The 26,400-nt window shown below is 34.4% G+C and overlaps 1 protein-coding gene across 4 annotated transcripts in view; it reads right to left on the bottom strand.

The window, feature by feature from the left end:
- Window positions 1-26,400, bottom strand: part of LOC150106117 (uncharacterized) — a 96,260-nt gene that overhangs the window by 54,399 nt on the left and 15,461 nt on the right. For 3 of the 4 annotated variants that reach the window (XM_090393860.1, XM_090393862.1, XM_090393861.1), the window contains exons 3-9: window positions 24,509-24,667; window positions 21,169-21,327; window positions 17,953-18,111; window positions 9,838-9,996; window positions 4,393-4,551; window positions 3,166-3,288; window positions 1,584-1,742 (exon numbers count right to left, since the gene is read on the bottom strand). In XM_090393860.1, coding sequence (XP_090249986.1) covers window positions 1,584-1,742; window positions 3,166-3,288; window positions 4,393-4,551; window positions 9,838-9,996; window positions 17,953-18,111; window positions 21,169-21,327; window positions 24,509-24,667 — 1,077 coding nt within the window. The remainder of the gene's footprint in view (window positions 1-1,583; window positions 1,743-3,165; window positions 3,289-4,392; window positions 4,552-9,837; window positions 9,997-17,952; window positions 18,112-21,168; window positions 21,328-24,508; window positions 24,668-26,400) is intronic. The other variant, XM_090393863.1, reaches the window with a different exon arrangement.

Here is a 26,400-nt window from a genome sequence, read left to right as displayed (position 1 = left end):
CAGAATTATATAAATATGCAGGAATAAGGTTCAAAAAAGACTCCTATTATGTAAACATAAAATCAATTCGACAAGTAACCCACCAGTAGAATGTACAAAAACAGTTGTGATACTTATCATTAAAAATGGTAGTAGAATCATCCTAAAAATTATAGAGGTATAAGTATTCTAAATTTCTCTTATATATTTGTCTATATGTAAAAAAAAAAAAAAAAATCAGCTAACGCCTTTTTTATTCCCGTATATACGGGAGTAGGCGAGGCCATTTAGCCCTATCTAACTTTTGGAGACTGAGTGGGCAGTTCAATCTCCACTGGTACCAATCAGAGATAGATGGCCCAAGGCTATCACAAATTAAGCGGTACTCAGTGAAGAGAGACGACTCAAATGTGCCGCCATCTCGTCGTCCCTAACCCTAACACAATATATTTTTTTTAATGTTTGAAATAATGTGGGTTCTACGGTCGATTTTCTTGAGTTTACAGGACGAAAAACCCGAGTTTCCGGGAGGAAAAAACCTGCTTGCCCGTGCCAGAGATCGACTAACTCGGGAACCGGTCGAAAAAAGGCTTAGAAAAATTTCCTCTAGTCGCCGACTAGACTCGAAACCAAGACTTCCTTCGTGCGGCCTATTGCGGTGGTGTGCAAACGCCACATCCACTGAGCTACACAGGCTCTTTGTCTATATGTCTATATTTTAAATGTCTATATTTAAGCCAAACCTAGTACAAAAAGAAACCAGACTAAAAGTATACAATACATTAGCCCTACCAGTCTTATTGTATGGAAGTGAAATTTGGACAATAAAAAAAAAACGATAAACAAAGATTAATAACAGCTGAAATGAAGTTTATGAGAAAAACTGTAAAGTATACTGTATTCGATCACAAAAGAAATAAAGAAATTATGAAAGAATTAAACCAGGAATCAGTAATAGAAATAAAAATATATAAAGATAAATGGATGGAACACGTTCGAAGAATGAAAACAGAAAGATTGCCAAAACAAGCCTTAAAGTTCAAGCCATGAGGAAAAAGAAATCAGGACATCCTCTTAAGAGATTCAAAGATGATTTCTAAGGCCACTTTAGGCTTAAATCCTTAAAGAGCATGATGATGATGATGATGATGACCAAAGCTGAGATTTAATTTTGAAAACCGCACACATGCATAATATCAGCTTCTAAATGGACCAAGTGAGAATATTGATTGTAGTTTAGTATAACTTTATGCACAGATTTCGCACTTAAACGATTTAAATTGTAGATGAAAGGTATTCCGTTAATCTTTAATGTATTCGAAATGTATAATTTAGATTATATTAAGTGTATTTTAAGGGTATGATATTTTATATTAAGTGCATAATATTAAGAAAGGTCTAATTTACTGGATGCATTTTATAAGTAGGAAATTATTAATTTTTTATCATTGCACTATTGGTATAGCACATTATGTTTAAAAAATATCTTTTCACTGAATAAATTCTTGTTTGCTATCGTAAAATTTGTAAGTCAGATAAACTGTGGCTCTTGGATTACAACGTTTTGCATTTTCATAAATGAAATTAACTTCCAAAATACTTACATTAAGTTGTTCCCTTTCAACCAGTTCATAGCAGAAGAAACATCTCCCAGTTGTCTTAGGACAACAGATAGCTATGTGATCTAAGTAGTCTTTTGTGTTGACTACAACTGAACAGAGTCGGCATTTCATTTTGAAGAATTCGCAGTTTTTGTGGTGTTCCTACAAAAATAAATAAAACATATATTTCGCAGGAGCACTTATTATTATTATTATTATTAGTAGTAGTAGTAGTACATGGCGCATCTCAAAAGTCCAAGGTAAAGTCCAAGGACTCATTAAAGAAAGGCACTCCAGCAGTGCTTCCGAAACGTATGGATGTAAAGGCCTCTTTTGAAAAATTAAAATATTTCACGGTCCCCATCGAAAGAAAAAAAATCGTAATGCAGACATATGTTATCATATTTATTGTATTTATATTCAATACAAAACATAAACGGCGAATATTTCAAAAATCAAATGCAAATATTACATTTTTAGCACCTTACATACACATTTGACATGGTCTTGGTCTTAAAATATTTTAAATTTGCTTTCATTATTTCGCGCTCCCTCAACAAAACTAAAGGCCCAAAGAGGACCGCCGTCCACATTTTGGGAAGCACTGCTGTACACCGCATAATCCAATTCCCTGTCTACACACTGCGGCTTCTACTGCTCACTAATAGTATTTTTGTCGACCAATTCTAAGTGTTGTCTAGCGCCTCTTTGAATGTGGATGAAAACGCAGTGTTTACTGGAGCAAACACTAGTCCCGCTACCTGCTTACGAGATCGGAATAAACCCACGTAAAGAATTCTCTAGTCACGACGAGAATCGACCTCTGCAATAACTCAGATCTCAACCAACAGAATGAAGCTTATGTTGATATTACGGTACAGGTAGCAAAATTAATACCAAAACGATATATTACTTAAAGTAACAGAAAAATTGATCACATAATTTTATCCCCAGATGCAGAAATTCCTCAATTATAGTACCATCAAAAGATTACGAAAGAGCTCTCCTGTCGATAGAGTCAATCTTCGTGCTGCTAATTCAATAGAAAATGATTAATTCTACAAAACGTTTCCTCGATTCTTGACTAGTCTACAATTTGTAAGTCTACAAAGACCAGTACAGTACTATCTTGAAAGCAACGATTTCTCGAATTCGGAATTAATTAAAAAGAATTTTAATGATAAGAATTAAGAATGTTAATAAGAATTTTGCTATGACGTTTATGTAATAGGCTTTGTACTTACGCCATATGAATATTATGCTCTATAAGTTTTAGACTTCGTGTGTGTGTGTGTGTGTGTGTGTGTGTGTGTGTGTGTGTGTGTGTGTGTGTGTGTGTGTGTGTGTGTGTGTGTGTGTGTGTGTGTGTGTGTGTGTGTGTGTGTGTGTGTGTGTGTGTGTGTGTGTGTGTGTGTGTGTGTGTGTGTGTGTGTGTCCAAGTATAATGCCGACATTATTCTGCATTAAGAAAGAATAAAATAAAGTCATTTTTCGACTAGAAATAATTCCTAGCGTTGTAATAAGAAAAGTTATAAGAAGACAGAAAGATTTGATATTTCATTTATTAAAATCCTTTTGAACTTACACTAAGTGCGCTCTGCAACACGCTTTCCCCGCAAAACGAACAATCCTCCTTTCTGTTTAGACAGTTGGTGGGGTCACAATATTCGCTCTTGATCTTAATGTAATCACTGTCGTCCTCTTTATCCTATGAAATAAAAAAGAAGTGATTTCGGTGCTCGTGTCTGTTTAAAGAAAATTGTAATTATCAGTTAAAAATCTATGTTCGAATGAAGAGACATTTATGGAAGAAAGACGATATCATTTGATAGGTTGGAAAGAAGGGATTCGTGAGCTCTTCATTTTGAGAAATCATATTGTTTGTAGGAAACTACTTTAAGAACGAACAGTCATTCCAAGACTAAAAACAGAAAAAAAAAAAATGCAGTCCGAATTTTGAAGAAACACTGCTTCCAAGGTGACCACGAATGGTGAGTGGCGATGTTTTTTCAGGCGTAAATCTTCACACTGCAATTTTAACTGCACATCGTTTCATTTCTAGTCCTGTTATTGGATTCCAGAAATAGATTGAAAAAATCCCAAATTTACTACTGTAATTCGCATTACGAATTGTCTAGTAGGAAGAAGGTAATCAATAAATATCTTGGTTCGTCTTACACCAAAATGTCAATGATAAACAAATCATATCTACCTATCGTCCTTAGAAGAATACGTAAAGTATTCTTCTGTTCCTTCCATTGGCAAAGACATCTTAGGGTAGACGAACAACCTTCTTAACTGTTTACAAGTTTTAAGACTTTTACAGAATATTCAATTTCTAAGAAATTAAAACCTCAAAACTGCAGGTTGTGTTCACAAAAGAGAGGAAGATCACAGGGAATATCAACTTTTTCTTTCTTTTATTCATTCATTTACACACACTCTCTCTCTCTCTTTCGTACACACGCACAGAACGAATGGAAAAATAAAAGCCATGTAACGCGATATTTCTTTTACTTATTTCTATCGTAGTTTTATTGATTTGCATTATTATTATTATTGTTGCATTACTAACATGTATATTTGTCTATTTACTCGAAAACATTATTTACTCGAACAAGTTAAAATGTCAAAAACATACTCAAGTGGGAAAATAAAGGGAAAAATAAATTTTTAATCTCATTTAGAATTATATCGACGTACAGAGAATGATTCCTAAACTGCATTGCTTCTTTAATAAAAGTGTATTCAGTTTTTAAACTGTAGCAGGTTTAGAAGAACATTAATATGAAATTAAAAGTTAGAAACTTACCGGATTGCATTTTGTTATAAGCGGATTTCCACATTCGAAACATTTTCCATCTACTTCGGAACATTCGATACGTAAATGAGCGTCCAGTTCTTGACGCAAAACCCCATGATTGCAGAGCGGGCATCGAATTTCTGCGAGTTCACACTTTGATTTATGTGCCTTGTAAAAAGAAAAGAAATAAAGAAGTTGAATTTAATTATTCTTTAATTGTCTTAGCCGTATTAGTATGCGGGGGGTATAAAACCGTGGATTGTTGCTTGTAAGCTGACAGAAAAAGATAATCGGATTGAATCTATGGAAAACGACCCTGGAATGGAAAAGGTAAAACGAAAATGGAAACGACAAACTGGAATGTAAGAGGAATAGCATATAAAGAAATAGAATTATACCAGTTATTAAATGAAAGAAATTTTAAAATAGTCACTGAAACAAAAAAGAAATTAAAAGGAACTATGAGAACGAAAAATTTTAAAGTGATATACAGTGGAGTGGACAGAGACCAAAGGGCACAAGCAGGAGTCATGATTTGGATTCATAACTCCCTTTCAAAACAGTTAAAACATTATAAATTATGGAATGAAAGAATAATAGAAGCTAGAATAAAAATAGATAGAGGCTATTTAACAATAATTGGTTTATATCCCCCAGAAGAAGGAAGAGAACATGATATTATTGATTTTTATAATCAGCTACAAAACAAATATAATAAAATAAATAAAAACGATTACGTAATTTTAGCAGGAGACTTAAATGCAAGAATTGGATACACGAAAATTAATAATAATATAGGAATACATGGAGAACACACTCTAAACAGAAATGGTAAAAAATTGATTGACTTTTTCGTTGATAATAACCTTAAAATAATGAATTCCTTCTATAAACATAAAGACATACATAAATATACTTGGGCAGCAAGAGGATGGAAATTAATATTAAATTACTTCATATTAAATGAAAAGACATCAAAATTTTCACTAGATGTTAGATTTCACAGAGAATATGAAATAAGCAGTGACCACTTCCTTGTTAAAATAAAATTAAGATTACCACCTAAATGGCTACAAGTAGCAAGAGCAGAAAGAAAAATTGAAACATTTGTTTATAAAACTAGACTATTGAATGACACAAATGTACAATGGCTATATGAACAAAGAATTAACCAGTATCTAGATAAAATAAAACAAAATGAAGAAACAGAAATAGAATGGCTTAATATAAAAACGATACTAAATGCAGCTGCAAATGAAAGCTTAGGAAAGACCAAAAAATTCAATAAAAGAAAAAAACTGAAGATCTGGGATGATACAATCAAAGAAATAATCAAAAAGAAAAAAGAAGCCTATCACAAATGGTTAAGCAGTAAAAGATTAAAAGATGAAATAGAATATAAAAGAATAAGAGCCATAGCTAAAAGAGAAGTCAGAAAAAGACATAGAGAATCATGGAATAAATTTGTTTCTAAGTTAGAACATGATTTATATAAAATAAGACCCAATGTATATAAGACTATGAAACACTTAAATGCAGATACCAAAGAAAACATAAAATTAAACACTGAATTGAAATTAGAAGAATTTCTAAATTAATACACAGAACTGTTGACAGACAAATATTTTACAAAAGACAACTGGCAAACAATTAACGAAAATGAAAAGGAAATAACTGAAGAAAAATTAGAAATCAGCCTGAAAGAAACAAGAAACGGAAAATCACCTGGAGAAGATAAGCTAGGTTCAGAACTATATAAATACGCAGGAACAAGATTCAAAGGAAGACTCTTATTATTTTTAAATAAAATTTACTCAACTGGTATCCCCCCAATAGAATGGAAAAAGAATTGTTATTCCTATCTTTAAGAAAGGTAATTGAGATGGCCCTAAAAACTATAGAGGTATCAGTATACTAAATTCCTGTTACAAAATATATAGCAGAATCTTAAATAACAAACTAATGAAATATTCCGAAAACTTTATTCTACAAGTACAGAATGGATTTAGAAAAGAATAATCATGTATAGACCCAGCCTTTAGCCTAAAATTAATAATAGAGAAAAGAAGAGAATATAATTTAGAAACACATATTTCATTTATTGACTTTGAAAAAGTATTTGACAAAGTTAAAGGAAACATATTATTTAACATATTAAAAGAAAGACAAATACCAAATAATATCCTAAAAGCTATGACAAGTATATACGAAAATAATCAAATACAAATAAGATTAAATCACGAGCTATCATATACGAGAGAGATAAACCAAGGCGTCCGACAGGGATGTCCCCTCTCAGCAACTCTTTTTAATATCTACTTAAATGAAGTAATAATAAAATGGAGTAAAAATTTACATCAAGGAATTAAACTTTCTCCTACAGTAAACTTAAACATTCTCCTTTTTGCCGACCACCAAATAATAATTACAAATTCTGAAGATAAACTACAGAAAGCTATTTTAGATCTAAATGAGATATTCAAAGATTATGGTATGATAATATCAACAGAAAAATCAAAAACTCTAAACTTTAAAGGATAAGATCCAGCAAGAACTAAAATTGTAATAGATAACAAGATCTTAGAACAGGTGAATTCATTTAACTACCTAGGATGTATGATCACATATGAAAATGAAAAAGATATAAACGTAAAAATTGCAAAATATTTAAAAATAACAGGTGTAATTAACTCTATATTTAAACCAAACCTAGTTCAAAAACAACCGAGACTAAAAGTATACAATACATTAGCCCTACCAGTCTTAATGTATAGAAGTGAAATCTGGACGATAAAACAAAAAGACAAACAAAGATTAACAACAACAGAAATGAAGTTTATGAGAAGAACTGCAAAGTATACCCTATTTGATCACAAAAGAAACGAAGATATTATGAAAGAATTAAACCAAGAACCAGTAATTGAAAAAATTAAAAAATATAAACATAAATGGATGGAACACGTTCAAAGAATGAAAACAGAAAGATTACCAAAACAAGCCTTAAAGTACCAGCCATTAGCTAAAAGAAAATCAGGACGTCCTCTTAAACGATTCAACGATGACTTCTAAGGCCGGAACAGGCCATGCTAGGCCTAAATCCTTGATACGAATGATGATGATGATTGTTGCGCTCATTTCCACAGTGCATAATTATCACTTCAATTGTAAACATGTGGTCTCCATACTGATCTCTATTTTACCAGAAACGGTTCTTTAACAGCCCAAAGGCATAGCGATGAGATTTTGCAACCTATAGTTCGTTCATATGCTGCTACAATTGGCCAAAAATTCATTTCTATGGACGGCAATGCTCGTCCATATCGTGCAAATTTGGTACAAGAGTGGTTTGCGGAAGAAGGTATTGAACGAGTGGACTAGCCTGCCTGTTCATCAGATTGTAATCCAATCGAACATGCCTGGGATGCTTTAGGTAGGTACGTTTCTGCTCGACCGGTGCCACCACGATCGCTCCAAGAGCTCGAAATTGCTCTCACAGAAGATTGGGGAAATATCCTACAAGAAGTGTTTGATCATCTTATCCGATCCATGCAATCAAGATGTACCGATGTTAATGAAGACAGTACTCCCTATTAAAAATTAACGAAAGCGTTTTCGGCTATTCTTGTTGTCATTCTTGTTAAAATTGTTTGACGGTGAATTATATAATTCGTTAAATTTGTAATAAATATCGATTATTTAAACAATTCCTCATCAATTACACCCTACCCATAAGTAAGAATATTTATTCATGTATAAAGTACCCAATAGTTATAATTATTTGCAGAAATTTATAATTATCCGACAGAAACTAAAATATCCGCTATTTATTTTGAGCAGTGTATTTTATGTAAGAGCATGCATGCCTACGGTTCATAGCTTTCATAATGCGAGATGTTCAGAAGAAAGAAACTAGTAGGGTCCAGTCTAGTCAGTAAGTCTAGTAAGTTCGCCAGTCTCTGGTGATGGAAGTGAGCACAAATTAGCAGCCCCAATATTTTCCTTTGAAAAACGCTGTGCTGATAATCTTACAAGTGAACAAAAGCAATAAAACATGTCTTAGTAGTACCAACAAAACTACTTTCAAGATTAGAAACGAGAAGAAGGCGTGTTTTGATGACGACCGTTTCATTTCTAGATCGTCACAAATTGCACTCGACTGTGACCATGGCAATTGTGGATCACTTTAGTTTAATGGTAACGATTTCCGAAAAGTTAGGCCTAAATGAATGTTTTCTGTGCTTGATGGAAAATGAAATTTAGTTATTTATATTATTAGTTTATATTGCTATTAGTTGTATTATCTGGTCTTTTCCTTTATATATTGAATACACATTAACATGAATTATAAATTAACATGATTGTTTTAAAATTATATTTCGATTAAGACGTGTTTTCATTTCTTTCCTCTTTTTATTTTTTACTTGCTGCCATAAACTATTACTCTCTGATTTTTGAGTCAGTCATCACTGGAGATTTCTTAATCTTATTATGGTTTGAGTTCCAGTATTGATATTGAGAAGTAAGAGCGCAAGTAATCACAGAATTCGTTACAATTGTTTACGTTCTGTAATCTTACACAAGTTGACGGTACCTTTGCGATAAAACAGCTCTATTACCTTCGAACAGTGTGTCAATGAAAGCTACGTAAATTAGTCCATCTGAGGTGAAGAGATTAGTAGAGATTAGTGTAAAGATTAGCTGTGAAATATGCGCTTACTACAAAATAAAATAAAACCTGCGTTTTGAGTAGGTCAAAATACGTCACGTCTCACATCCAAACGAGTTCCCAAATGTCTTCTGGTACCTGATGAGCGGATGTAAGCGTAGTAGAAGATGCCGTAATCATCGCTCTGCTCTTACAAGAACTGGATTCCAATAGTTGTTTAATGTGATAGTTATTTCCACAATCATCACTGAAATCCAGTGATAGCTGTTACAGTTTCAGGCTATGTGTAACAGAACAGCTAGATACCAAGGAGGGTGTATATCGGTCCGTATGCGGAAATAAATGTCGAATTTCATATTCCAATATCGGATCCTATATCTTCAAGTTAAGCCTGCCCACGATACCTTTGATCCAAATTTAACATCTCTTCATTCTCATAGGTTGCTGGTCTATGATAATTTTTTCTCTCATGATAATTTGTACATTCCACAACATTCTTTCACTTTAGACGGAAGTTGCTGATAGGAAATTCTAGTTACAAAATATTATTTATGTGGGTCAACGGAAAAGCACACCGGAAAATAATTATCTTCGACAGTAAAGTAGTTTTTCTTTAAGTTCTACTATACTGAAGCGAACGGTTCATTAGAGTTCTGTTGGATAAGGAAACAGTTTCAAAGTATTTCACCTAAAAACACTGAAATATCAGGGTATGGCATGCTATCTAATTAAAAGTCATAAACTGTTTGTTTAACATTATGTGATCAGAGATATTTATTTTCACTTACCTGCATATATTTGTACAACATTTCTCTTTCACAAAAGGTACATTGACCCATTCTCCTCGTACACCTGGATGTCACATGAACATCATAATTCCTAAGGCTTATCCGAGTATCACAATACTCACACTGAATATTAACAATGCTGCATTGGGCTTCATGATCCTTAAAAATAAAAATAAAACTATCAGATTGCTTATTTATAAAAGAATCTGTCGATTCAGTATCCCCATCCCTAAGTACACAATTTTGCGTTATTATGACAACATTAATCTACTAGGTCAACCCTGCAGACACTTGTGTTTTGTTTCATTTATTGCAAATCAACTAGAAATGGTAAAAATATTTTTTTAATCAAATATTGATTTGCTCTCAATCCAATTTCCTAATTAGCAACGATATTAAGGAACAAACATCTCAGTTTCCCTAATATCAACAATATTTTACTGCTTCAATAATTCTATTGAATTCAGTTTTCTATAAAGTGATCTAACAGTTCTAATATATTCATGAGTCCAACTACGAAAGGTTTTCAAACCAAAGGAAGTCTTTAGTACTGTGGATTAGTTCGAAACATGGCATTCGTGGAGATCAACATGGAATAGTTCGAGCACATAGGATTTTGAAAAAAAAAAAAAATTGGAATAAATATGAATTTCCCAACCTGCTTAAAGCCCCTTTAGAAGAATCTTGGTGGTCCCCAACCGGATGCAGATTGTTTTATAGGGGTGGATCAGAATCCAGTTGATTCTGAATAAAGCTCAAATTCCATGAATGAGCTAATGAGGCACAAAATTTTATGAAAATAAAAATTAAATTAATAAAAAATAAAATATACCAGAAAAAAAAATTGGTCTAATTTTGAATTCAACTGTATGAATATCTGCTGAGTTTATTCAGTTCTATGTAATTCTTTGGAACCGAAAGACTTGAATTCGAATTTCGCCTTTATAAGTGCTCTCTCAGTGACTGAAAATGAATTGACCAGTTACATTAGCAGGCAGTGGGATTTTGGATATCGGAGATTTTGTTTCTCATCTTACAAAAGATAAAAACCCCAAAATGGCCTCAATTTGCCATAGCCGTGACTCCAAACAACAAAAAAAGATGGAGTTGAGAATTAGTAAATTATTGTCTGCTTCAAGACATCTCATCGTCATTTTTGTTGATATAGAGACTTTTATACCATATAAAAATAGCAAGCATTGTTTTGCTACAGTGGGTCCATTGTAATGGGTCATATTTCATCATGGAATACACAAAATAACAGATATTGTTCTTGCTATATCCTTACTGGAACAAGTAATAAACAAAGTTCTTTTAATCGTATCGGGTTGTATTTATAAATACAGAAAAATCATTAAAATTTATAAAAGTGAAAATCCTTGTTTGTGGTTTCATTTGATACATAATATATTAAATCCGTAATGGAATTATTAGTCAGTTGTTTAGATTAAAAGGAGAAATTTTAATAAAAAACCAAGTGTAATAAAAACCTGATATCTAAATCGGATATGTTCGCATTTACTTTGTGTAACTCCTGTTACACTCTTAAATAATCCAAGTTAAGTATTTTGGAAAACTAAACTAAATCGAATAACTGATCTAACAAGTTTGGCATAAAAATCAGTAAACAAAAAAGATAAAATCTAAACAAACACCAAAATATCGAACCTCAACAGCTTCAATTTGAAAGGATTAGTAATTATAAATATAGGTCATTTAATTTATTTGAAATTAACCTCTCAGGGGACCCTGTAACCCCTAGAGAGCGCATCCCCTGGGTGGCGAATAGGGAAGCCCACCATGTGTGTGTGTGTGTGTATATATATACAGGGTGTTCGGGATAAATTTGACAGTTTCGTAAGGAAAAAGAAAATCTTCTTTGTATCTATTAAATTTAATGAATTGACAAAAAAACATTACAGGCAGAGTTAATTACAATACTATCAACAAGATTTACTCAAAATAACCACCATTAGCATCGATCACAGTTTCAATTCTGCTTCGGAACCTCGAACAAGCTGATGCTACAGTCTCCCTGGGAAGGGCCGCAAAAACTGTTTTAATTTTATCCATTAACTGGGCTTTTGTATTACTGGAAGTGCAATTGGTGTCTTTTTCAACTGCGCCCCATACAAAATAATCCATGGGGTTAAGGTCTGGGGAGTTTGGAGGCCAAACATTTGGACTGGTGAAGTCGTAGAAATTTTCAGACAACCATTTTTGACTTTTCCCAGAGGTGTGGCAAGGGGCCGAATCCTGCTGCCATACATACGGCCTACCATTGGCTACCCTTGTTATCCAGGGCTTGACTACAGTTAGCAACTCCACGAACAAAGCCCGAATTCCAATGCCAGGGTTCTTCAACACCTGTTCCTGCAGATTTGCGAGGAATTCTGCTGTACGAACGCAATCAGATCGTCTGCTAGGGATCTTTCTTCTTGCTACATCCTCGTAGTCACCATTGCAAGTCTCTAGTTCATGCCTGATTGTTTTTACTGTATTCAGGGAGCATTGGGCAGCAGTCGTAGTATCCTTATTTTGATGGCGGGCACGAATCATCATGATACAAGTTATTCTCTTCCATGATTCAGGTGGGTTCCAGCTATCCATCCTTTCTGACATCTAGTATATGAATGAAGAAGGGTCCAAACTTTTAAATGAAGAGAAGTGTGTGTTAATACATGTAACTTACGGAAAAATGTAATTAATTATAAATATGTCAAATTTATCCCGAACACCCTGTATATGTATGGTGGGGTGGTCCGAATATACTGAATAAGGACTCGTGGACCAACAGGGCCATAAGGGGCAATCATCTTGATTGTAAGGGAAGCGGCACTCCCATAGACCCCTAGCTGGATCTATCCTCTCCTTCTTCTACTTTGAGGAAGACCCACTTACTTTAATCTTTCGTATAAGGCCTTATCAGCCAACTCTTCTTACTTTATGACCCTTGTGCTATTAGAGTACTCGAGGGCCATGAGGTCTTTTCATTTCTGGCCTTACAACTATGTCCTCTCTATAAACCTTACTATATTTCTTCTATAATCTACCCTTTCGCCTTCAATATACCCTATTCCTCCTATGGGTTTAAATTCGGAAGAAGGCGAGTTGAGAAGCCTTAAGGTAGCAGCCCTACCACTGAACTATTCCATCGTCAGGCTAGTCCCCTGACATGGAGAACATAACCATACTTGTAAGCTGACAGAAAAAGATAATCGGATTGAATCTATGGGAAACGACATTGGAATGGAAAAGGGAAAACGAAAATGGAAACGACAAAATATAATACACATAGCAAACTGGAACGTAAGAGGAATAGCATATAAAGAAATAGAATTATACCAGTTATTAAATGAAAGAAATTTTAAAATAGCAGTAATCACTGAAACAAAAAAGAAATTAAAAGGAACTATGAGAACTGAAAATTTTAATGTGATATACAGTGGAGTGGACAGAGACCAAAGAGCACAAGCAGGAGTCATGATTTGGATTCATAACTCCCTTTCAAAACAGTTAAAACATTATAAATTATGGAATGAAAGAATAATAGAAGCTAGAATAAAAATAGATAGAGGCTATTTAACAATAATTGGTTTGTATGCCCCAGAAGAAGGAAGAGAAGAGGATAATATTGATTTTTATAATCAGCTACAAAACATATATAATAAAATAAATAAAAATGATTACATAATTTTAGCAGGAGACTTAAATGCAAGAATTGGAAACACGAAAATTAATAATAATATAGGAATACATGGAGAACACACTCTAAACAGAAATGGTAAAAAATTGATTGACTTTGTAGTTTATAATAACCTAAAAATAATGAATTCCTTCTATAAACATAAAGACATACATAAATATACTTGGGCAGCAAGAGGATGGAAATTAATATTAAATTACTTCATATTAAATGAAAAGACATCAAAATTTTCACTAGATGTTAGAGTTCACAGAGGATATGAAATAAGCAGTGACCACTTCCTTGTTAAAATAAAATTAAGATTACCACCTAAATGGCTACAAGTAGCAAGAGCAGAAAGAAAAATTGAAACATTTGTTTATAAAACTAGACTATTGAATGACACAAAATGTACAATGGCTATATGAACAAAGAATTAACCAGTATCTAGATAAAATAAAACAAAATGAAGAAATAGAAATAGAATGGCTTAATATAAAAACGATACTAAATGCAGCAGCAAATGAAAGCTTAGGAAAGACCAAAAAATTCAATAAAAGGAAAAAACTGAAGATCTGGGATGATACAATCAAAGAAATAATCAAAAAGAAAAAAGAAGCCTATCACAAATGGTTAAGCAGTAAAAGATTAAAAGATGAAATAGAATATAAAAGAATAAGAGCCATAGCTAAAAGAGAAGTCAGAAAAAGACATAGAGAATCATGGAAAAAATTTGTTTCTAATTTAGAACATGATTCATATAAAATAAGACCCAATGTATATAAGATTTTGAAACACCTAAATGCAGATACCAAAGAAAACATAAAATTATACACTGAATTTAAATTAGAAGAATTTCTAAATTACTACACAGAACTGTGGACAGACAAATATTTTAAAAAAGACAACTGGCAAACAATTAACGAAAATGAAAAGGAAATAACTGAAGAAGAATTAGAAATCAGCCTGACAGAAACAAGAAACGGAAAATCACCCGGAGAATATAAGCTAGGTTCAGAACTATATAAATACGCAGGAACAAGATTCAAAAGAAGAGTCTTATTATTTTTAAATAAAATTTACTCAACTGGTATCCCCCCAATAGAATAGAAAAAAGCAATTGTGATTCCTATCTTTAAGAAAGGTAATAGAGGTGACCCTAAAACCATAGAGGTATAAGCATACTAAATTCCTGTTACAAAATATATAGCAGAATCTTAAATAACAAACTAATGAAATATTCCGAAAACTTTATTCTAGAGGTACAAAATGGATTTAGAAAAGGACGATCATGTATAGACCCAGCCTTCTGCCAAAAATTAATAATAGAGAAAAGAAGAGAATATAATTTAGAAACACATATTGCATTTATTGACTTTGAAAAAGCATTTGACAAAGTTAAAAGAAACATATTATTTAACATATTAAAAGAAAGACAAATACCAGATAATATCCTAAAAGCTATCACAAGTATATATGAAAATAATCAAATAAAAATAAGATTAAATTACGAGCTGTCATATACAAGAGAGATAAACCAAGGGGTCCGAGAGGGATGTCCCCTCTCAGCAACTCTTTTTAATATCTACTTAAATGAAATAATAATAAAATGGAGTAAAAATTTACATCAAGGAATTAAACTTTCACCTACAGTTAACCTACAGTTAACTGTAGGTGAACTTAAACACTCTCCTCTTTGCAGACGACCAAATGATAATTACAAATTCTGAAGATAACTTACAGAAAGCTATTTTAAATCTAAATGAGATATCCAAAGATTATGGTATGATAATATCAACGGAAAAATCAAAAACTATGGCCTTTAAAGGACAAGAACCAGCAAGAACTAAAATAGTATTAGATAACAAGATCTTAGAACAGGTGAATTCATTTAACTACCTAGGATGTATGATCACTTATGAAAATGAAAAAGATATAAACATAAAAATTGCAAAATATTTAAAAATAACAAGTGTAATTAACTCTATATTTAAACCAAACCTAGTTCAAAAACAAACCAGGCTAAAATTATACAATACATTAGCCCTACCGGTCTTAATGTATGGAAGCGAAATCTGGACAATAAAACAAAAAGACAAACAAAGATTAACAACAGCAGAAATGAAGTTTATGAGAAGAACTGCAAAGTATACCCTATTTGATCACAAAAGAAACGAAGATATTATGAAAGAATTAAACCAAGAACCAGTAATAGAAAAAATTAAAAAATATAAACATAGATGGATGGAACACGTTCAAAGAATGGAAACAGAAGGATTACCAAAACAAGCCTTAAAGTACAAGCCATTAGGAAAACGAAAACCAGGACGTCCTCTTAAACGATTCAACGATGACTTCTAAAGTCAGAACAGGCCATACTAGGCCTAAATCCTTGATACGTATGATGATGATGATGATGATGATGAAAATCAAATGTAGCAAATTTACGGATAAAAGGCATTACATTGGCTTGCATCACATAAAAGACCGAAACTCCGCTCAAAAGCTTTTATATTCGCCATTTATTAGTACATTTATTAGGTCTCACTAACCTGACAGTTGTTTCGAATAGTTAGTGCTCATCAGAGTCCAGGTAGAAATCTAAGAGGGCAAAATCTCTGTTCCATATCAGCACTCCAATGTCAGAGAAAAATATTCTTCATAAACTCTCGGGTAAAATTCGTAACTATACCATTTATTTGTTTTACAATGGAGACGGAAATTTAATATGAAGTTCGAATGGAAGAAACCATCTACCTTGATACGCAGTGAACGATCAAAAACAAAGCTGACTACCCGATTACAGAGGACAGCAATTAGAACGAATAAAGGCAGTTTGCTAAGAAAGCATCAAACACAATCAACAGCCTTGAAAATATCAAGAGGAAATACCCACTCTTCTCTGAACGTATGGCACATGTTCAGTAGCGGGTGACGAAAGCCAAGAGAAGAACCCGGGATTTAGTTTTTTTGCGAATCCATACTAGTGGAGAACGTTATCAACAATCACATTCTTTTCATCACATGGAAGCAAGAATACTGTATATCCATCCCATTACAAAAAAAGGAAATAAAAGTCTACCGTCAGACTACCAACCAATTTCTATCACCACAAGATGAGAAAGTCTGAGTATAGAATACTGAAGAGACGATAAGGGGACGTTAACTGTGGAGCACAACGTTTAAGTACAATAGGAGTGATGCCTTCAGGGGTAGGAGACTGTAATATCCAGGTTATCTAATATTATTCTTATATCTTTTTTTGCCAAAGATCATAGGAAGGATACTGTGCTCATTTGTTGGCATGGAAGGAGGTGACTTTCCGTTGTCATCTAAGCAGTAGTTAGAGGAGTGGTGCTAGTGGGTTAGCTTTATCTTTGGGTTATAACTTAGTGTCATCAGGACGAGAAAGTGACGGAAGTGCAAGTGACCATAAGTTCACTCCATGTCCTTTGAAAGAGACCAGAAGATACAGTTTTTGTTTGGATTTGGCGAATTTCTTATACTAGCCTTCATGAAGTTGATTTGGACTTTCTGATGGCTGTTTTACATTTATTGCTGCTTCAGCATAGGCTGAGTATGAAGCTGGGGTTCTCCTTACGCGATACCTGCTATAAGCGATTTTTTTCCCTTCAACTGCTGTCATACATCAATTGGAATTGTTTGTTAGTTAATTTTTTGTGAGTTAAAGCTTGCACAAGATTGTGATCTGGGTTGCCGACAGGAAAGGTGATCTCTAAAGTGATCAAAGAGAAACTGGTTTAAAAAGATTAAGTGTTCTGGGCAAATGGAAAGGGTTATCAGGAATTCAGGTAAGTAGATGTACGATTTGAGTTAAGCCATTGCTCATTATAAAAAGTTATGCATCACGTCAAGCTTGGTTGGTTGTGTGGAAAAGAGTATTGGAAAAGAGGAGTCAATTGAAGTTTTGGGCGTTCAGGTTACTGAAGAAGATGACTTAACTCTTTAGAGAACTGGATTGCAGGTCAGCCTTCATGAGCAGAAAGATGAGGAGGTCAGAGTGATTTTGTGAATGCAGCAGACGAATGCAGAAAACTTTAAGCAAGAGAATGTAAATGTGGCATTCTCTGGCTGGCATTGTCAGATCGCACAAAGGCATATTTTCCACCATTATATCGAAATGAATAATAAACAGCAATAGTTAGATTTGGTCGGTGAAGGTACACTGGGTTGGTGTAAATGTAATTTAGGATTTTGTCAAGAATAGACGTTGTAGTCTATAAAAAAATATCGATGAAACGAAATTATGGAACAAAATTATAATGTACGATAAATTAAAATATATTCTATAAAATAAATCGATTTTGTAAAAATGATGAAATTGCTTTTACAGAAAATCTTTAAGTAGAACTAATGTAATATTATTAACAAAACGTATTTGGATTGAAGGAAAAAAAACGGACACTTACTGCAATGTATTCCCTAGTGCCCTTCTTTCCACATTTTGAACATCTTTTCTCTGTTTTGGGGCACTTATTATTTGTATGGTCATTCAGATTCTTGCGTAACATCTTAGAATCGCACAGATCGCAATTTATTTCTGCAAGGACACACTTATCTTGATGATTCTTGAGAAGAGAAAAAAAAGGTGATTTTCATTTCAAGGTTAGAAATATTATTTTCTTGATAATTTGATATCTATATTCGCTACTTATAACGCATATTGTTAAGAACGAAATGTTATAGTATAAATTGCAAGAATTCATATTAATATAATACCGTTAGAGTTTGCAACGATTTGAGGCAAACTTAAAACCATTTTAGTATTTTATGAGAACAAAGGCTACGAAACTGTGAACAATTCTAAAAATGAAACCCGAACGCATTCATATCATTATAGTAAAGTTCTCAAGACCATATCAATAATTTTTGGTATGTAACCTTTTGAATTTCAACTTCCTGTCCACTATAAATCCAAGATCCTTATCTTCTTAATTTTCTCCAGCATAATCCAAATAATATAATATTCTGTTGGATATCTCACGCCAAACTGCATGGTGTTACACTTAATAATATTGAAATGATAGCCATTGTCCTTTTTTCAACACTTCCAGCTTATTGAAATCATTTTGTAGGTACTGTACATTGGTAGCATCCTTGAGTGCTCTACCTACGAGTAAGATCAGCATTTCTTGTTAGGTGCGTCGTGATATCATTATTTTATAAACTAAACAACAATGGACCAAAGAGTTATCCTCAGGCACCCCTTAAATATAGTAGATTCATAAACCCCATATGCCAATTTCCGATACAGTCTGTATGCTACTTGCTTATAAGTCCATACTTGATATTTCACTGCAGGTCGTGCAATGTATGTAAGGGCCTATTATGTGGAATCGTATGAAATGCCTTAGCAAAGCCCAACGCTATCAGAATACCATTCCATTTATCCAAATCTGATGTAACATTCTCATAAAATATGCAAATTGCTTAGACACGATCTTGCTTTAGTAAACCCATACTGTTCCTTGTAAATTAGCTTCCTTCTCTACTCATTTCTGTACGAGAGTGCTTACCAAGTGCTCGAAAATTTTCATAACCGTTCTAGAGGTAGACACCGATAGTTCAGGTTGTTAAATACATCACTTTCTGCACTACCCTTGAACAACGGCATTGTCCCAAGTCAGTAGGACCAGATGATCTGCCGCTGGTGTTAAATAGCCACATCATAGCTAATATCCCTTCTGCTGCTATGATCAAATCAAACATTCTTTGATCCTGAGTTCCTCAGCAGCTTATTAAATTCTCCCTTCATTCTGATCATGTGTCTTTCCTACTATCTGATCAATGTTCAGATAATTAGCCACTCATAATATTTACTCGTTTAATACTCATCAAGGTAATTTCGCATGCAATTCATCCTCCCTAGTAGAACCGCAATCTTTGGCAACAACCCCATATACGTATATTTCGTGCTTACTGAGAGAGATTTTAACAATTTCAACAACCTTAGTCACTTTAGTGTTCACTAAAGCAACAAGCGCTTTGTCCCTGACCTTTAAATACAGAATTAATATGTTATTATTTGACCTTTTAGTACAGTTATACTTATATCTGAAATCTTTCCAAGATTTCAGATATAAGTTTTTATCTGAATTTTTTTATTTCTTTATTTGAAAGCTTTCTTCTTTCTTTTTTCTTCTTTCGCCTTCCATGCTCACAAAAAAGTCTGCACACAAAGCGTATAGGTCCACCACTTTACTAGATGCATAACCACGCCCTTTGACATTCGTGTCGCTATCATGTTTGCATACCTTGGCAGTACGTATGCAAATTCTTATCGTTTCTCTCGTGATGATCTAATTTTCCAAACTCTGAGAATTATGTCTTACTCCAATAAATAATTTTACTAGGATTTTGATCCAAACACATTTACGTGCAGGTCATCCCTCTTGTAGAAAAGACTTGCATGTGAAATGTTAGCGGGCGTCTGAAATTTTGAGTTCAGTACCATCACATTTCGTTAACAAACCAACAATTTTCACTCGCCAACTCTTCTTTCATATCATAAATCAAAAATTAATTTGAATACCCTAATTCAATCCCAATCATACCAAATGGTGTGAATCATTGAATCACGTTGGATTTTTGATTTTGCTTGCATTGTAGATATTTCTATATTATTAAAACAATAATCGGTTTGAGTTCTTTAAATTCAACTCACCAAACTAATATGAGTTTTCTCTATTTAATGAAGATAGTTAATTGGAAATTGTAAAAAAAAACAAACTGTTTTTTTAGGTTTATACACATTCTCTCTCAGAACAATAAGAGTGTTTATTAGATATGTGAAGAGCCAAAGGCTTCAATTCGGCGACAAATAACTTGTTTAAGTTAAGGGATATTACATCCCATATAGTTTCTTAGCCGAATAAGAAACTCAAAGAGTTTCATGCCGAATATAGTAGAAACTATATATATAAAGTTCGGCGATTCCAAGCGTAAGCAAATACCTGGATACTGCAGCACTGATCCCACAGGGTAGTGCAAGCTGGGGCAACTCGTGGTAGAGGTGGAGCAAGTCCGATCACTATTCTTGATATTTGCCCATAATGTGAACTAGCTCCTAGGGACTGTATTTTTGTTCACATTATGAGAGAAGGTCACTACCCAGACTGGTTTCGCCCTTTATTGAGGTCTGATCAGTGAGTAGCCAGACCTAGTTAATATCAAGTTTGTAGCGAACAGAACTTGTACCCCTTCTACGAGTATTGCCGTGAGGTGCTCTAATAAATTATTAGATATGTGAAGAGCCAAAGTCGTCAATTCGGCGAGACAGGTTTCGACCTCAATAAAGCTCGAAACCGGTCTGGGTAGTGACCTTCTCTCATAATGTGAACAAAAATACAGTTCCTAGGAGCTAGTTCACATTATGGGCAAATATCAAGAATAGTGATCGGAGCTTGCTCCACCTCTACCACGAATTGCCCCAGCTTGCACTACCCTTTGGGATCAGTGCTGCAGTATCCAGGTATTTGCTTACGCTTGGAATCGCCGAACTTTATATATATAGTACCTACTATATTCGGCATGAAACTCTTTGAGTTTCTTATTCGGCTAAGAAACTATATGGGATGTAATATCCCTTAACTTAAACAAGAGTGCTTATGTTTTGAACTACTTACATTCATTTCAACTCTCTCAAACGATTCTTGGCAAAAGGAACATGACAAAATTGTTTTAGGACAGCTGTCAGCCAGATGAGTGACGTAATCCTTTCTGTGAACATTCGAAGAACACTTTTTACATTTAACATGAATACGTTTGCATTCTTTTTGATGATACTATAAAACAAACAAAATATTTTTATAATATGTGTATGACGTTTCAATTCATGATTAAACATCATACAACATACAACATCATGATTCAAGAAATAATTTGTCGACTTAATTATAATTATTAAAGAATTTTGCTTTCCAAGACCACATCTTATCTTGTGAATTTTTTCTTGGTATCTCGTATAAATTGACTAAGCGGGTATTAATTTTACAGCAGCGGTGAAATTAATTATTTGGTAGTCTTTACTGCAATCGAATGTTTATGCTGTTGCTTTTTTGACATCTTGTGAAATGCTTTTAAAAATTGCCTTTTAAAACAAATTTCTTATTCAACAGTTTGTATCATTTGCAAGAGACCCAGTGCACCTCCACTCCCTCTTCTCATTGACAGTGACCTCAAGGTAATCAAGAACTCGTTTAGAGATCCAAAGCACCACTCATGTATTCTCTTAAACTCATTCACGCCATATGTATCCTAACACAAAAACTGTTCTATTTCCTCACTGACTGCTATATGAGAGAAAAATCTAGCTCCCACACCTTTCTTAAACAACCCTATATAAACTTAACTTCCAAGGATACCCTCTCGTCTTTTGTCACATTCCAATTAAAAAAAAATTGCATTAACCAATATCTTATCCTTTAAGAAGTGTATAGATAGCCACCGACCTTAGAATACTATTACCACATTTGGGGTAGTGCATCTAAAACTTCCCTCAGACTGCTTGAATTTATTCAGAAGAATGCAGTTTGCTTAATTGATAACTCCTCCCTTGCCGATTCCCTCCAATCGGTTTCCCATAGACGATCTGTTATTGCTGCATTACGTATCTTCTATAGATATTTCCGTAATTTGCTCAACTGGCCGTTGCCATCCATCCGATTTCTTGTACTAATAGTGGAATTTGAGTAGATGCCGGTTAACACCCATGTAGAGTTCAACTTCAACTACTGTAATCGAACGAACCACTCTCATTTTCTGTATTCATTTTCTACATCTCTTCGGAGCAGTCTTGCTACCCATACTTTTTTGCCCAGTGAAAAAAACACTGTGCAAAAAAGTATGGTCTTCAAAAAACTCATCAATAAATTTCTCTCTTCCTTATAACCACTGGTCCACAAATAGCATTGTAGTGTCATAAGTTTTGGGAACTCTAGTGTGTATGACGATATTTAAAAAAAAAATAAAATCAGCAGTAGCATACAGTGTATAGTTCTATTTCCTTTATCCGATTCAACGGTAACGTTGCTAGAAAATATCTGCAATTCTTCACGCATGAAGTCCATTTTGTGAACTCCGTGGTCTTCTGTGCAAAGTATAGCTTGTTTGTCAACCCATTTGTTGATACAAGTTTTTACCATCGGCTCTAAAATCTTCTCTCTCAATATGGGTACACTTCTTGCTCAATATTTAGCCCATCATCACTCTTTGCTGTTGGATTACATGCAATCTTTCCATACCTGTAAGATCCAACTTGATCTAAGACTCGGATTACACACACACACACACGTCCAGGCACTAGCAAGTTCTCCTGAACGTTCCTTTGGCATACATGTTAATATCCCATTTGTGCCCATTGGAGAATTCTCATCTGGATCTTAAACTAATCTGGAACTTCAGTCTCATGCACTTCGATGTTTCATCGAATATAGTGGTGGCACTGTGCAACATAGACACGCGTCTGGTTGATAGATCCTAGCAAAGTGAGCACTCATTACCTGAGCACTCTCTTTAGATTCTGACACTAGAGATTATCTGCTTCTAGTATTCTCTCACATCCATTCTTTCTTTTACTTACAGCGTAACGATAAACTTTATTTGGATTGCCTTTAGCCTGCGCAAACAATTTCCATTCACACACCAATTTAGCTTTCTCTAATACTCGTAACTTGTCCGTTATGCGTTGTATGTATTTCATAACTTTTACTCTCATGATATTCTTTTCACATCTTCTTCTTATGGATATCTTGTTTAATAAGGTTTTCGATCCTATTTGTTCGACCTCTACGGATACATTTAGCTACTCCCTGATTTAAGCACTTTATGAAAGCTTCCAGCCCGCTGGTTGGCTAACCAATTACCACTGCTGTGACCTTTGTCATGGTGCAATATGATCCTTGATGTCTTTGTGCCATAACAAATAAAAAAAAAAAATCTAAGAGTCTTAACACATTAACTACTGATAGCGTTCCCATTTAGCAGTGACACTATGGAACCAAAGATTGCATTTTCCTGAATTTTTCATAATTTTGAGTTTTCTGGTACTTTATGGGTACGAACGGCATGATCACTCTTGCCAACTGGTGACATCAGTTCCATCCTTAACTGGGATACCTTCTGACGCTAGGATCAAATCTACCCTCTGATTCAAGTTGCTTCTTTGACATGCTGTTTAAGAAATTGTCTTGTACTCGAAGCAGCTCAATAAATTTTCCTTCATTCTTACTACTACCACCACCGAATGAATGTTCGGAAAATATCTGATTCATTATGATTATTGAGTGTCCATCACAGATTTTGGCACGGCATGTAATTATCCCAGCAAATGAACCGTAATGTTTCTCGCAATACCCACCGTATATTTCATTCTGTTCGCCTCCAATTCACACCAGGTAGCCTCAAAAACTCACTGCTATATGATGCATTGTTAATATTATAACTTTTATGAATTAACACCCAACTGGACTGAAATCTTATATCATTAGCAGTATCCCTCCATCTTGTTTCCTTCCAAAATCGAGTGTAAAGGATACACTCGATTCCACTGATTTCATTGGACTCTGTGAGGCAACTATCACGCTGCCACACCATTTTCTTCTACGCGACCTGGGTATTCGCTATCAGAGCCTTCTTTCTGAAGTCAGTACTATCAAATCTGGGTAATAAGTTAACAGTTTTCACTCTTCCATCATATCATAACAATAAATCACCTTCCTGTATCACATAATTCAGTTTGATCGATAATATTTAATTCCGTTTTTCTTCCTCTATCGGCGTTTCTACCAGTACAGCTGTAACTCAAAATCCAGAGTGAATTGTCAAAATTCAACTCACCACCGTATGAGGATGTTATGTTTAATCAAAGAAACGTTTAACTAAAAACTGAAAAAATAAAATAAAATAAAAGGTTCTTTCGTATAACTCTTCACAGCAAAGTGAGGATTTTTCGTTTCCAATACTTACATTCATTTCACGCCTCTGAAACAATTTCTGGCAAATGGAACATGGCGAAATTGTCTTAGCACAGCTGTCTGTCAGATGGCTCCAATAATCGTTTTTGTAAACCTCCTTAAAACAAAATTTGCAACTGATTTTCTTAAAATCACAATCGTTTTGATGTTCCTACAAAATAAATAAAACAATAATTAATTTTTTAAATAATGTGCGTGTAATATTTCCATCTGTGCTCAATACCGTCGACAGAGTGTAGCATAGAGGCAGCCTGCCTCCCGGCGCCACTTAATGAAGGGCGCTCGTTCAGCCATATTGCGGTAGGCGCTGTATTAGGGAAACAAGATATTTTACAACATCTCATGTAGATGCAAAAGCTTTATTTGAAGAATTAAAAATTCTCTCAAAAAATAATACAAGAGAAAAGTGGTTCTCACCAAATTTTATCATATATATGTATAAAGATAAGCCTAAATTTTAAACATTTTTATGTCACGTTTTTTGTCTCTCACGTTATTCGTCGGTCGACGCGTTGAATTCAGAATTCAATGCCCTGCCAATATATATATATATATACATGTCTTGAAAAGATGCCAACTGGCACCATAATTGAGGAACACACAGCCATAGCGTCAATCTTAATCAGATGTCGGATTTTCTTTCGCTGCGATGATTGCAGCAAATCCTACGTGGCATGCTTTCTTCAAGCGTGCAATAGCAATGAATGGGAATTTTTGACTATTCTTCCTGTAAGCACGTAATGAAGTGTTGGACTATTGTGGGGCGGACGGCCCTTTACTTCACCCAACACTACGGTTCAAACCACACGTGTTCAGTAGTGTTGAGATCAGGGTTCTGTCTAGGCCAGTCAAGTGTGGTGATTAAGTTAATGTCCACAAACGACACAGTTACAGCAGCATCCTTATGACACAGTGCATTATCTTGTTGAAAGAGAGAATGGTTAATTCCTTAGAAGGAAGCTAACACTACAGGATCCAGAATTGTTTAGATAACTCTCACAGTTCAATCTTAGTGGCACCACAAACAGAGGTCCGATGTCAGAACAGGAAAAACAGGACCATACCATCGCACCTCCACCTCCAAATTTTATAGTGGGGTTACTTACTCTGGTAATAGACGTTCATCGGGCATCCGCCACACTCACACCCGTCCATGTGCTCGGTGGAGGTTGTAGCGTGATTTGTCAGTTCATAATCCTACTGTCACGTTCAGTGAGTGTGTTGAGCTGTCCACTATAGGTAGCACTTGCAGTCACTTACCTGTAATTCGATCTCAGTATGGTATCACTAATTGTTGACCTGGAAGCCACAACGAGCAAAGTCGTTTTGGATTGGTTTGTGGCTTAAGTTTTGCTACTATCTGCTACAAATTCTACTTCCTGTTAAATGACAACCTTTGTCTGATTTCTTTGGCCGTTGAAGATGACATCAGTAGATTTTCTTCAATTGCTTCAAAGATATAATGTTATATCCTTCAGCAATAGAATGACGTCAAATTTTTTGCTTCCTAAATCAAGTGGTCATACCAGGGACGTGGTGTTAGCAGGAAGAAATTTAAGTTGAATGTTTCTCAAACAATCTAATTGAGGGTGTGTGCCGTACAGTTATCCAGAAGCGGAAGAAATTTTCTTGAATTTTTTGCTTTTGCATTCCAACTCATTAGCCAATCTTGAAAAATTACAGAAGTCATCATCCATGGAGTTTTTAGCTAAGGGAACCGTCTGGTATGGCACGGTAAAACACACCCGCTTCATCAGCATCATAGATTTCATGAGGACTCAATTTCTGCAGCAACTCGGAAAGTTTATTTTTCCACTGTTCAGCACTTGCAGTATCAGCACCGTCCTCCTTCATACCTGGTTTTCCATCGCGATAACCAACCAT

The sequence above is a fragment of the Typopeltis vanoorti genome, chromosome 6 (assembly GCF_054136105.1).
Source record: "Typopeltis vanoorti isolate ZY-2024b chromosome 6, IOZ_Tvanoo_1.0, whole genome shotgun sequence".
NCBI lineage: Eukaryota > Metazoa > Arthropoda > Arachnida > Uropygi > Thelyphonidae > Typopeltis > Typopeltis vanoorti.
The sequence above is the reverse complement of the archived record's forward strand: the minus strand, read 5'-3'. Positions and strand labels throughout refer to the sequence as shown.